The sequence below is a fragment of the Anolis sagrei genome, chromosome 6 (assembly GCF_037176765.1).
Source record: "Anolis sagrei isolate rAnoSag1 chromosome 6, rAnoSag1.mat, whole genome shotgun sequence".
Taxonomy (NCBI): domain Eukaryota; kingdom Metazoa; phylum Chordata; class Lepidosauria; order Squamata; family Dactyloidae; genus Anolis; species Anolis sagrei.
The window spans coordinates 112,583,240-112,595,969 of record NC_090026.1 but is presented as its reverse complement, the minus strand read 5'-3'; the positions used below and the strand labels follow the sequence as shown (position 1 = coordinate 112,595,969).

Here is a 12,730-nt window from a genome sequence, read left to right as displayed (position 1 = left end):
TTTCAATCCAGGTCTTAATTATTATTATTATTATTATTATTATTATTATTATTATAACTTTATTTGTACCCCGCTAGCATCTCCCGAAGGATTCGATGCGGCTTACACAGGCCGAAGCCCCAAAACACAATACAACAATTCAATACCTAAAGCAAATTAAAACAGTTAAGCAGAAAACAATAACAGTAACAATACAACAAGACACTATTAAAACTGGGCCGGCCAGAGTAGGGGTACAGGATTAAAAGTGCTGATGTGGCGGGAGGAATGTAGGATTATAAAGTAAGTGCAGTGTGCAGTGCTCTTGGTTCTACTAAAGTGCTTCTAGGACTTGGTGCTGGAGGTTCCTAATCTGAAAAGGCACATCGGAACAGCCAGGTTTTCAAATTCTTTCTGAAGACTACCAATGTAGGGGCCTGTCTGAGATCTTTCAGGAGGGCATTCCAAAGTCGGGGGGCCACCACAGAAAAGGCCCTGTCTCGCGCCCCCACTAAGCGCGCTTGCGACGTGGGCGGAATCACGAGCAGGGCCTCTCCAGATGACCGGAGTAAGCGTGTGGGTTCATAGACAGCGATACGGTCACGCAGGTAGGGTGGTCCCAAACCGTTCAGGGCTTTGTAGGTAAGCACCTGCACCTTAAATTGGGCTCGGAAAATAAACGGCAGCCAGTGGAGCTCCTTACACAGGAGGGTTGACCTCTCTCTGTAATGAGCCCCGGTTAACATTCTGGCCGCTGCCCGTTGGACCAGTTGGAATTTCCGAGCTGTTTTCAAGGGCAGCCCAACGTAGAGCGCATTGCAGTAATCCAATCTAGAGGTGACCAAGGCATGGACCACCCCAGCCAGATCAGCCTTCGCGAGGTACGGACACAGCTGGTGCACAAGTCTCAGTTATACAAAGGCCCTCCCGGACACTGCTGACGCCTGAGCCTCAAGCGTGAGTGATGAGTCCAAGAGGACTCCCAAGCTACGGACCTGTGGCTTCAAGGGGAGTGTAACCCTGTCCAACACAGGTAGCCACCCTATACCCCTATCCGGTTTGCGATCAACCAGGAGGACCTCTGTCTTGTCGGGATTGATCTTCAGCTTGTTCGTCCTCATCCAGATAGACACAGTGGCCAGGCACTCGTCCAACACCCGAGAGGCCTCCTTGGAATTAGGTGGAAAAGAGTAGTAGAGTTGTGCGTCATCTGCGTAGAGATGGCACCCAACTCCAAAACTCTGGATGACCTCTCCCAGCGGTTTCATGTAGATGTTAAAGAGCATGGGAGATAGAACAGAGCCTTGCGGGACCCCACAGGTCAAAGGCCAGGGATCTGAGCAGGCGTCTCCCAGCTTCACCATCTGGGTTCGTCCCTCCAGGAAGGACTGGAGCCACGACAGAACTGTGCCCCCGAAACCCATCCCAGAGAGGCGACCCAGAAGGATACCATGATCGATGGTATCGAAAGCCGCTGAGATGTCCAAGAGAACCAACAGAGTCACACTCCCCCTGTCCAGCTCTCTATGGAGGTCATCCACCAAGGCGACCAAGGCTGTCTCGGTGCCGTGACCAGGCCTGAAACCCGACTATGATTGATCTAGGTAGTTGATGTCATCCAAAAAGCCCTGGAGCTGGGAGGTGACCACCCGCTTCAGCACCTTACCCAAAAAAGGGAGGTTGGAGATTGGCCTCAGCACCGTGGAGTCAAGGGAAACCTTTTTGAGGAGAGGGCGAACCAGAGCCTGTTTCAAATTAGATGGAAAAATCCCTTGCTCCAGCGATGCGTTAATAATCAACAGAAACCAATCAACCAACCCCTCCTTGACAGATTTAATAAGCCAGGATGGGCAAGGATCTAGAGTCGAAGTGGTCGCCCTCACAACCCCAAGGACCTCTTCCACGGTCTCAGGAAGAACAAGCCTAAAAGAATCCCACAAAATTGGACAAGCAGATACCTCCGTCACCTCTTCTGGCACTGCAATGAAATTGGAGTCGAGCTCAAGGCGTATCTGAGCAACTTCGCCTGCAAAATGGTGTGCGAAGTCGCAACACCGAGCTGCTGGGTCGTCAGAGATCTCCTCCACCACAGGTGGGTGAAGGAGCTCCCCAACAACCCGAAACAGCTCCGATGATCTATTTGCTGCAGATGCTATACGGGTGGTCGTGAAAGATTCCCTGGCCACCCGTATAGCCACGGAGTATGCCCTAAGAGAGGCTTTAGCCTGTGCTTGATCAGACACATCCCGAGATCTCCTCCACTAGGCCCCTTCTCGTATGCTTCATCACAGCCAGCTCCTCGGTGAACCAGGGAGACGCAATGAGATGGGGCATTCGGGAGTGATCGTATCTATCGCCCTGGACATCTCCCTGTTGTAGAGATCCACCAAGACGTCAATAGAATCGCCAGGCTCCAAGGCAGGAATTACATTTGTTCTGATGGCTTGCTCCTGGGCTGCAAGAATCAGGCCTTCTGTCTCTTTCCTCAGTGTTCCATTAGTGAGCCATAACCAGATCTTCTTCTTATCAACTTTTCCACCAACTTATCAACAACAACAACAACTTCTTCTTCCTCTTCCTCTTCTTCTTGCTACTACTACTACCTGTACTCCAAAAGTGTACATTCTGATACCACACTCATTTTACTGAGACATTTCTATACATTTTATCAATTTGGAAATGGTTATGGTTTTATCAACTTGGAAATGGTTATTGTATTTCTTCCACTCTAAGACACACTTTTTTCCTATATAAACATCTCTAAAAATGGGATGCATCTTAGAATTGCAGGTCTCTCTTATGTATGTTTGTTGGTAGTAGTACTGAAATTAGGGTGCACCTTATAATGAATGCTGTCTTGCAATTGAAGAGGTATCATATTTGATTAAATTAGCATTAGCAATATTTTTGCAATGCTCAGATTTCAAAATGCTCAGGTAAGATATTATTTTTATTATTTATATCTCTCCCTTCAGTCCAAAATCAATCATTGTGGTAACTGATAATAACAATGACATACAGCAAAATAAAACACTTTAAACGCACATAATAATGCAACAAAGTATTCTGCCCAACACAGACTTGGAAAGGTCAACAGTTAAGGGTTGACCTATGAAATCGATGGAATTTACACCACAACCAACTAAAGCTAAATGTTTCGGTGGTGGAGTCACTGGCTCATAACTATTTGTTCAGCCTTCAGTGACTAGAAAATAAAACATATAACTATAGCTTCATTACAAACAGTATTCTCATTCTCTTGTTGCAACTTTATCTCCAGGCCCCTCTGTGAAAAATCATACATTTTAGAAATAGTTGGGGTACTTTCAGGAAACCATATTTTAAGCAGAACATTTTGTTCTTACCAGGTACTTTAAGGATTTGTATTCGTAGCCCAGACAGTGATGGTTTCACAACTTGTTGCTGAATGGCTGGCTCAGAGGTCATTTTTCTTCTGCTTAGTGCTCCTGGTTCTGAGAGAGATTATTCATATATGCCATGGAAAGGATAAACATGCAGTAGTCCCATATACTAATTAAACACTGTTAAATAATAGACAACAGTCCCCTCAAGTAATTCAGTATCTCACTTATACATTTAAAGTTTGCAGCTTTAAGGTTTGTTCCAAGTTGTCCAGTAATAAATAAACAATGCCAGTAATAATACCCAGAAGGGCCAGAGACTATATAGGTGCCCCCAACATCAGCTGGGAAAGGGCTCAAATGTCAGTTTAAACCAGATATGAGCAAAACGAGGTTTTCCAGATGTTGGACTGCAACACCCAACTTTCATCGCCATTGGCTGTACTGGCTATGATGCATAAACAATTTCTGTAGATAATACTCTTCTCATTCTTGCTTTAACAAGTCACACTTTCCAAAATTTGGATGTCATGGTTTACACTTAAAATCAGGCATAAAAGAGATCTGCAATGAGGATTTTTTTGTGTGTGACAGGAACAACTTGAGAAAGTGCAAGTCACTTCTGGTGGGAGAGAATTGGCCGTCTGCAAGGACATTGCCCAGGGGATACGTTTTGATGTTTTACCATTCTTGTGGGAGGCTTCTCTCATGTCCCCGCATGGAGAGCTGGAACTGACAGAGGGAGCTCATCTGCGCTCTTCCCAGATTAGAACCTCTGACCTGTAGGTCTTCAGTCCTGCCGGCACAAGGGTTTAACACATTGTGCCACCAAGGGCTCCACAATGAGGACATGAAAAAAGGGTGAAACACAAGCAATAAGCTCACCATAACTTTCAGATAGTTAGAAACTACAGTTTCCCACTATTCTGAGTTAAACTTTAATTTCTCAGTAGTTTAATCAACCCTAATTTATATCTTTTTCAATAGAATCAAAATAATCTATAGCATTTCCAGTTACTGAATAATAAAAATGCTATATGGGTTGCTTTTACTCACCAACATATTTTTTTTTCGTTTTCTCCTTATCGTAAGCAGCTTTCAGGTCTTTAACGTTTGCTTCTAGCTTTGCAGCCAAAGCCCTTTGTTTTGCCGTTTTCTCATCTAGATACAAAGTTTCTGATTATACAAACTATATAGGATTACAAGCACTAGTTGCTTTTGGAAAATGTTTGAACACCACAGCTATTTTTTGTAATGTTCATTTGATGGCATGTAAAATAAAATATACAAAATTCTATTGCTGTTGAAACAGCATATAAGAAATACAGATAAATTATGAATACCATCCAAATGCATGAAAAATAAAGAGTTGAACCAGTGCAACCGATATGACTGGTAATCATATTGCTTGCACTGTAGTATGTATATGGTTGGAGGTATCGTGTTTGTATGCAGCTTTTCTGTAAAAGCCACCAAAATGGAGTGCAACAAACCAGTAAAAACAGCAATACAGACACTGAAATAAAATCATTGTAAAAATCAAGAAGAATAGAATATACCAAATGATTTAAAGGGCCAAGCCCTCCATGTCTTGAAAAGGAATCTAGACATGGATAACAGTTATTCCTTGATGTATTGTCCATACATTGTTTTGGGGTTTGTTTGTTTTTTGTTGCAACAATGAGGCAGGTACCGTTACTTAAAAACAGTCAGCGCTGACAAAATTACCATCTGTCAGCTGCAAAAGGCCACCCTACTTGGATCTGCACATATTATTTGCCAAGACCTTGACTTTGGACTCTACTTTAGTCTTTTTATGGTGTTTATGTACCGGACACGCAGTCTATTACAACACATTAAAGAAAAACGGTGGATTACCTCTCACACAGAAAAACAACAACACAATTCTTAAGTCAAAGAATTCTGTAAAGATGTGAGGAATCTATTAAATGGGATTGTTCTGTTGTTGTTGCTGCTGCTGTTATTTAATACACAACAAGATTAGTACACGGCAAACAAGATCACTTTTGTATCTGATCACGTCGGACACTTCTAGAAGGATCTAGAACTGTGTGATGTCTCGGCGAATAATGTGTGCAGATCCAAGTAGGGTGGCCTTTTGCAGCTGACAGATGGTAATTTTGTCAGTGCTGACTGTTTTTAAGTGCAGGCCAAGGTCTTTAGGCACTGCACCCAGTGTGCCGATCACCACTGGGACCACCTTTACTGGCTTTTGCTGGACTCTTTGCAGTTCTATCTTTAAATCCTTGTATCGTGTAAGCTTATTATTAAGCTTCTTGTTTATTTATTATTATTATTATTATTATTATTATTATTATTAGGAAAGAGGAAGAGGAGGATTATTTTTACACTTACCTGCTTGTCCATATTCAGCAAGTAAAGCAGCAGCCTCTTTTTCCAGAACATCTTCTGGAACTGTCATGAAATATTTATCCAATGACATTTTTTCTTTTGGTATGTCTTGAAAACCTTTGTCTATATATAAAAAAAAAACAGACAGAAGGAGCTCATCTGCATTCTCCCCGGATTCGAACCTGTGACCTGTCGGTCTTCAGTCCTGCTGGCACAAGGGTTTAACCCATTGCACCACCAGGGACTCCATGAAAGAAGATAAATACCAATATAATTGAGTAGCAAAAGACAAAGAAACACAATTTCTCTGTATTGTCAAAGGCTTTCATAGCTGGAAGCATTCTCTCCTGGCATTTTGCCCACATCTATGGCGGGCATCCTCAGATGTCGCCCCATGTTTCTTCTCCCTCTTCTGACTCAGATACCTAAGCACAATCCACTTTCTGTCCTATGTGACTGTATGTCAGGAGACATTCGAGGTTCCCTTGCTTGCTCATGATTACTCACTAGAGCATGTCCAAAGGAAGGGGATAGTACAAAGGTGCCATCTAATAAGTATTGGAAATGACAGCCCTCTTCAAGCCTTCTCTAGCAATCTGTTTATCTATGATCCTGTTGTTTTCTGTATCCTGTATGCATGTTCTGGTATGCACCCTCCCTTACTCTATGGTTCCTAAGAAATTATAAAAAGGCCTGCAGACTACATGCTCTCTCTCCCCCCTTTTTTTGACTATGTGATCTGTTGATATCTATTTTGTTGTAAGAAATGCCCTGGCCAGATGGCACAGAGAACCACCTAAAACATATCTGAAACTGGACTAGTAAGTTTTATACCTGTGTATGATGAACACATGAAAGTTGTGAGTAAGCCAAATATGTTATTTTTATCAAAGTCTACTTCATTTTTTAATATAAAACAAGTTGTTTTATGGGAGAGTACATATTTTTGGGCACTGAAAAACACTCCTAAAGCTCTGCTGTTTTTATGCACTAGCAAATCTGTTTTCCTAACAGATAAGAGATAACAGGTTATTCAGTCTAACAACTGAAACCACTGCCTTGCATAATTATATCTGGTTGTATACTATAAGAAGATTCTACTCTAAAGAGCTTTTGGCTCTTCTCTGAAAGGTCATGCTTTTCTAAGAAGTTATGATCTCCAAAATGTGTTTTTCCAAAAGGTTATAAATGCCATTTTCCAAAAAATAAAAGTACAAGGTGAATGGAAAGATCAGCAGGAAGAAGGCCTGCTAGTTGATAGGTTCATACATGTCAAAAAGAAGAATAAACTAGTGCTGCAAGTTCTGTGTCTGAAAATAATTCAATATATTACACACATGGATATGACATGAACTTTTTATCCTGGCATTATTTTAGGTAGGGGAGAGATTGTGACACTTTCCACACAAATTAGGTCCAGATTTTAAGGGGTCTTTATGATGCAAATAGGGGGTCAATACAGGGCAATATAGTGCAAACTGCAACTCAATTATTTTGCTGGTTATGTCCAGGTGATTTCAATGGATTTACTCCAAGTAGTTCTAAGCCTGAATCTAGTTTTATGTGGGCAATACTCATCATCTGTAAAGCTTATTAATGGCCTTGAGAAAATCACTGTTTCTCGTGCAATGTTAGTTCACAAGTATTATAATTCAATTGTAATTGTTAAAAAATCAGTGATTAGTGAAAAAAGACATCATAATGATCAGGGATAAAACTGTACTTACCAGGAATAGTGCTATCTTGAATTATGCCTTTTTCTTTTTCTCTTTCTCGAATTATGCCTTTTTCTTGCAGGTCTCTAATAGTTGATTGAAGGTATGAAAATAAATCTTTTCTTTGTTCAATGAATTCTTTTACCACTTTTTCTTTCTGGCTTTCTTTATTTAAAAAACAAATATTAAATATTAATCACATCTGGTAGCTCAGTGCCAGGGACACCCTCCTCTAGAAACTTGAAACAATGTCATGGAAACACTTCATGTGGTAAGAAAGTAATATGCTTTTGTTTGCTTACTTTAATAGTTTTCTATTCTGTTTTTCAAGGAAATCTCCTACCAAGAGCCTTCCCAGAGTAATAAATTGAAACAATAAAATATAACTAAACTAAATGATATAAAGAATTCAAAATATATAATAATGCATACATCAATTAAAACCATAGTCTAAAACTTGTACCTAACATTAATTTAAAAGCTGATTGAATAATTCCATATGAAGCGAAAACTGTGTAATATACAGGTAAATCATCCTCAGTCATATTCTTTCCACAAATTATTCTGTCCATGCTAGTCCAAACGTTGGGAAGGCCAATAACAAACCTCACATTTCCCATGAAACTTCAGCACAATCACTTAACTTAAAAAAACTTCTGGTAACTCCACAGACACAAAGAGAGAATAATAAAAAGAAGCATACAAGTGTATATAACTGAAATATGTGTTTCCGTTTTTTTTATATTTTAAATTTCCTGTTAAAGGAGACTCAACCTATATATGCACTGTCATTCTGTCACAGAAATAAATGAAAACTAAATATATTCAATTTTGGCTAGGTTATGTTCAGAGCAGGTTTGGTTGTTTTATATTCTTAGTTTAGTTAAAATAGACTAGTACACCAAGAAGAAAAGGAAGAGGAAATGAAGACTTACTGAAATTGAAGGATGTGATGGACTATTTTTTTTGGTATTATTATTATTATTATTATTATTACTTTATTTGTACCCCGCTAGCATCTCCCAAGGGATTCGATGCGGCTTACAACAGGCCGGAGCCCAACACAATACAACAATACAATACATAGCAAACAAAACAGTTAAAGCAGAAAACAATAGCAATAACAATACAACAGGACATTATTAAAAACTGAGCCGGCCGGAGTAGGGTACAGGATTAAAAAGTGCTGAAGTGTCGGAGGGATATGGTAGCAATTTAACTTCATTTTCCCATATTAAATTCCCAGTAGCCCAGGGTTATAGATATTTTCAGTACTTACTATCATCTGCACGTGCTGCTGGATGTTCTACAGCAGGTGTCTGCCATTTATCAATCAAACTTTTCTTTTCTCCTTTTAAAAACCGCACTTTTTTCCCTACAAAAATAACATGATTTTAATGTAGTCAGTGGAGAAAAAATAGCTTTTAAAGATGATCAACTACAATAGTTTATGGCTGTTGACTAAACAAATGGTAATGTAGACTACACTGGCAGATGATGGTTACGACTGGATGGCATATGTTCTGTATCATATGTAGAGCTGATGTGGTCTATCCAATGCAGTTTTCTAAAACAGTATCCCAAATAACCAAACCAAATGTAAAGTTGACCAAAAAACGATTCGTAACGCTTTTGATACTAATGTTAGAGAGTGGTCCCGGGTCAAAGCGGTCCCTGGTCAAGTGATCTGTGGTCAAAAAAAAGTTGGGAACCACTAAATGCTGAATAGAACTTTGTGTTAAGAAGTCCATCATGCTTGGCAATGTAACTGGTGCTGCGCTTGTAATGTCACTTGTAAAAGGTTAGTGGAGACTGAAAAGATTTAACAGAATTAGAATTTTGAGTCTCCTATCCTACTGATGGAATGAGGGAATAAAGCTTGTGAGGATTGCTTTGTCAGCTAGCCTAAGAACAGTTGTCTTAAAAAAACACTTATTCAGATTAATTCAGCTTCATGTACCTGTTAAGAGTACACACACGTTCTTCATTTTGTACTTACTTATACCATCCAATTGAGTAGCTGATAGAGTTCCTGATTCTTCTAGTTCATCCAGTTTTGATTCCAAACTTGAAAGCATTATCAAATCATTAAAATCTTTCCCTAGAAATATAGCAATACATGCAGTTAATAACTGAAAACATTTTCTTCAATACAGATATTATGCAAAATCTATGAGAATTCTTAGAAAAGTGGTGTTGAAAGAGTCCCTAATATACATTTCTCTCCCCCCCCCCCCCGGCTCTCTCTCACTCACTCACTCACACACACATACAGAGTTTCCATATGTATAAAAGGTAAAGGTTTCCCCTGACATTAAGTTTAGTCGTGCTTGACTCTAGGGGTTGGTGCTCATCTCCATTTCTAAGCCACAGAGCCGGCATTTTCCATAGACACCTACAAGGTCATGTGGCTGGCATGACAGCAGAAGGGGTACCTAGTGATTTACTCATATTTGCATGTTTTCAAACTGCTAGGTTGGCAGAAACTAGGGCAAATAGCGGGAGCGCACATCACTCCCCAGGTTTGAATTGTCATCCTTTCAGTTAGCAAGTTCAGCAACTCAGCAGTTTAACCCACTGCGCCACCAAGGGGCCCCTCTCTATATATGTTCACATATATCTTCCCATATCATGGTAGTCATTGTGAAATTAGTGTGGTACCTCCAAGTCTATCCAAACATAAGTTAGAAGATTTGCTCTTGAATCAATTCATCATTACAGTTCGGCTGTTCTTGAAATTAAAGAAAATTAACAGGAGAATTCAGAATAGTTTTCCAATTTTAGCATTTGTTTGGGGTGAAATAATTTATTCGCCCATACACAACAAAATATGAATTATCTACATCAGTGGTTCTCAACCTTCCTAATGCCAGGATCCCTTAATACAGTTCCTCGTGTTAAGGTGACCCCCAACCATAAAATTATTTTCGTTGCTACTTCATAACTGCAACTTTGCTATTACTATGAATCATAATGTACATATCTGATAAGCAGGATGTATTTTCATTTACTGGACCAAATTGGGCACAAATATTCGATACTCCTCAAATGTGAGTACTGATGGAATTTGGGGGGGGGGTTGATTTTGTCATCTGGGAGTTGTAGTTGCTGGGATTTATAGTTCACCTACAACCAAAGAGCATTCTGAACTCCACCAATGATGGAATTGAACCAAACTTGAACAGAGAACTCCCATGACTAACAGCAAATTCTGGAAGGGTTTATGGGCATTGGACTTGTGTTTTGGAGTTGTAATTCACCTACATCCAGAGAGCACTGTGGACTTAAACAATAATGGATCTGGATCAAATTTGGCACAAATACTAAATATGCCCAAATGGTGGTGGAGTTTGGGGCATTTGGGGGTTGACATTTGGGGGTTGCAGTTGCTGAGATTTATAGTTCACATACGATCAAAGAGCCCCTTGAATCTCACCAATGACAGAATTTGGCCAAAGTTCCCACACAGAACCCCCATGACCAACAGAAAATACTAGAGGGATTTGGGAGGAAGTGCCAGTGATTTAGGGGAGAGTACGCCTGCTCTCCCCTTCCCACTTGGAGTCTCAGAAACAGCCCTCTCAAGTAAATAATAAAGGCCAATCATCCATTGGGCTCCAAATACATATTTAACAACTGCCTGTGTGACAAATGAAGATGAGTGCCACTTCCCACTGGTGAAACTGGTTAGGTGTGCATGGATCACATGTGAGCGGCCAGCCAATCACAGCAGGAGGATGGCTTTAGGTGGGCGGATTCCCCATCTGTTTCCAAAAAGGAAGTGAAGGATAGGCAGAGAGATCTTCATCCTTCTCTGCCAAAGAGGTTCCTAAGACCTCCAGAAATATGTTTTCTGATGGTCTTTGGCACCCCTCTGAAACCCTCTCACCACCTCCCCAAGGGGTCTCAACCCCCAGGTTGAGAAACACTGATCTACATGGAGACTGAACAACAAATTTTACATGACATATTTTACTATTAAGTATGTGAATAAAGTATACAACAGAGTTGGGGCATATTAAGCTAGTAGTATCTCCTATAATTTATAAACTCTATTTGTTACTTGATCCAGCAATTATAAATAGCAAAACATAATTGTGTTCATCAAGGTATCAGAGAAATAGCTTATTAGATCATCACCGCTCAATGTCTGCTATACTCTCCAAAACAGAAGTGTTTTCTTCTGTTTGGAGTTCAGCTTTGTACATTTTATCTTTTCAGCAGATTTCAGTGCACAGCTCCTATAGTTGCCACCCAATCTCCCTAGATTTTGTATCTGTGACTCTTATACACGTCAGCCTGTCCCTGATTTTCTGGCCATGGTGAGGAAAGGATGCTGCTGAATAGGACATATTGGGAGGCGAGCCGAGCTCAGTTCCAGAATGCTGATTTGCACTTACTGTCTGGACCTGTCTTTGCACTTTGGTCTACATCAGAAGTCTGTGCTTCTTCCATTTCTTGAAGCATGGATTCAATACTATTAGTCAAAAGTGCTGTCTTCTCTGCTAATTCCTGCTTTTTCTGTTCTGTGTAAAATAAAAGGTCATGTTACCATTGGGTATTTTAAAACTATTTGAATTTTTAAACTGTTTGATAAACACCAGAGCTATAATTACTGGAAAAAATGCCCCCCAAAAACACAGAGATTTCTGAGCCCATGGATGCTTAACATTTCAGTCTTCCAAGACAATTAATGATATAGAAGATATTGCAAATATAGCTTTTTTTAAAATGATCACTGCATGAAGAAATGATCCAGAAATTTGAAGAAACAAATGGCAGCCTTCTTAATAAAATCAAATATTTTGCACTTGTTCATTGGTTTATTGGTTTCAAACATACCTTTGATCTCTTAGCATACAAAGACTCTATTACCCAGCAATACTGGTCATTTTTACTTGGCATCTGTCCTTCCAAAGAGGATCAGATTGATGACAGCTGATCAACAGCTCAGACTTCGTCCATGCTCTCTTCTGGGGTTAATATTGGTATAATTGTACTATTCAACAGTGGATAATCTACCTATCAGTGGAATTTTGATGATGATGATGACGACAACAACAACTTTATTTTTGTACCCCACCTCCATCTCCCCAAAGGGACTCAGGGCAGCTTACAGATGACACAAAGTGCCTAAAACAATGTATAAACTGAACACACAGATCAATATAAAAAAGTAAATCCAATAGCATATAAAACAACAATTTAAAACTCAGAACTATGCCCAATAACGTATGGTGACAACTGCCAAACATGGCCAAACTGTAAACAAGACAAGGGAATGGGATAGTGCAAATTGTA

The 12,730-nt window shown here is 40.0% G+C and overlaps 1 protein-coding gene across 1 annotated transcript in view; it reads right to left on the bottom strand.

The window, feature by feature from the left end:
• LOC132779687 (rootletin-like) overlaps nt 1-12,730 on the bottom strand; it is a 72,411-nt gene that overhangs the window by 29,384 nt on the left and 30,297 nt on the right. Inside the window, exons 17-23 of the mRNA XM_067470577.1 lie at nt 11,830-11,955; nt 9,429-9,530; nt 8,709-8,804; nt 7,442-7,594; nt 5,718-5,837; nt 4,398-4,502; nt 3,345-3,452 (exon numbers count right to left, since the gene is read on the bottom strand). Of these exons, the coding sequence (XP_067326678.1) occupies nt 3,345-3,452; nt 4,398-4,502; nt 5,718-5,837; nt 7,442-7,594; nt 8,709-8,804; nt 9,429-9,530; nt 11,830-11,955 (810 nt within the window). The remainder of the gene's footprint in view (nt 1-3,344; nt 3,453-4,397; nt 4,503-5,717; nt 5,838-7,441; nt 7,595-8,708; nt 8,805-9,428; nt 9,531-11,829; nt 11,956-12,730) is intronic.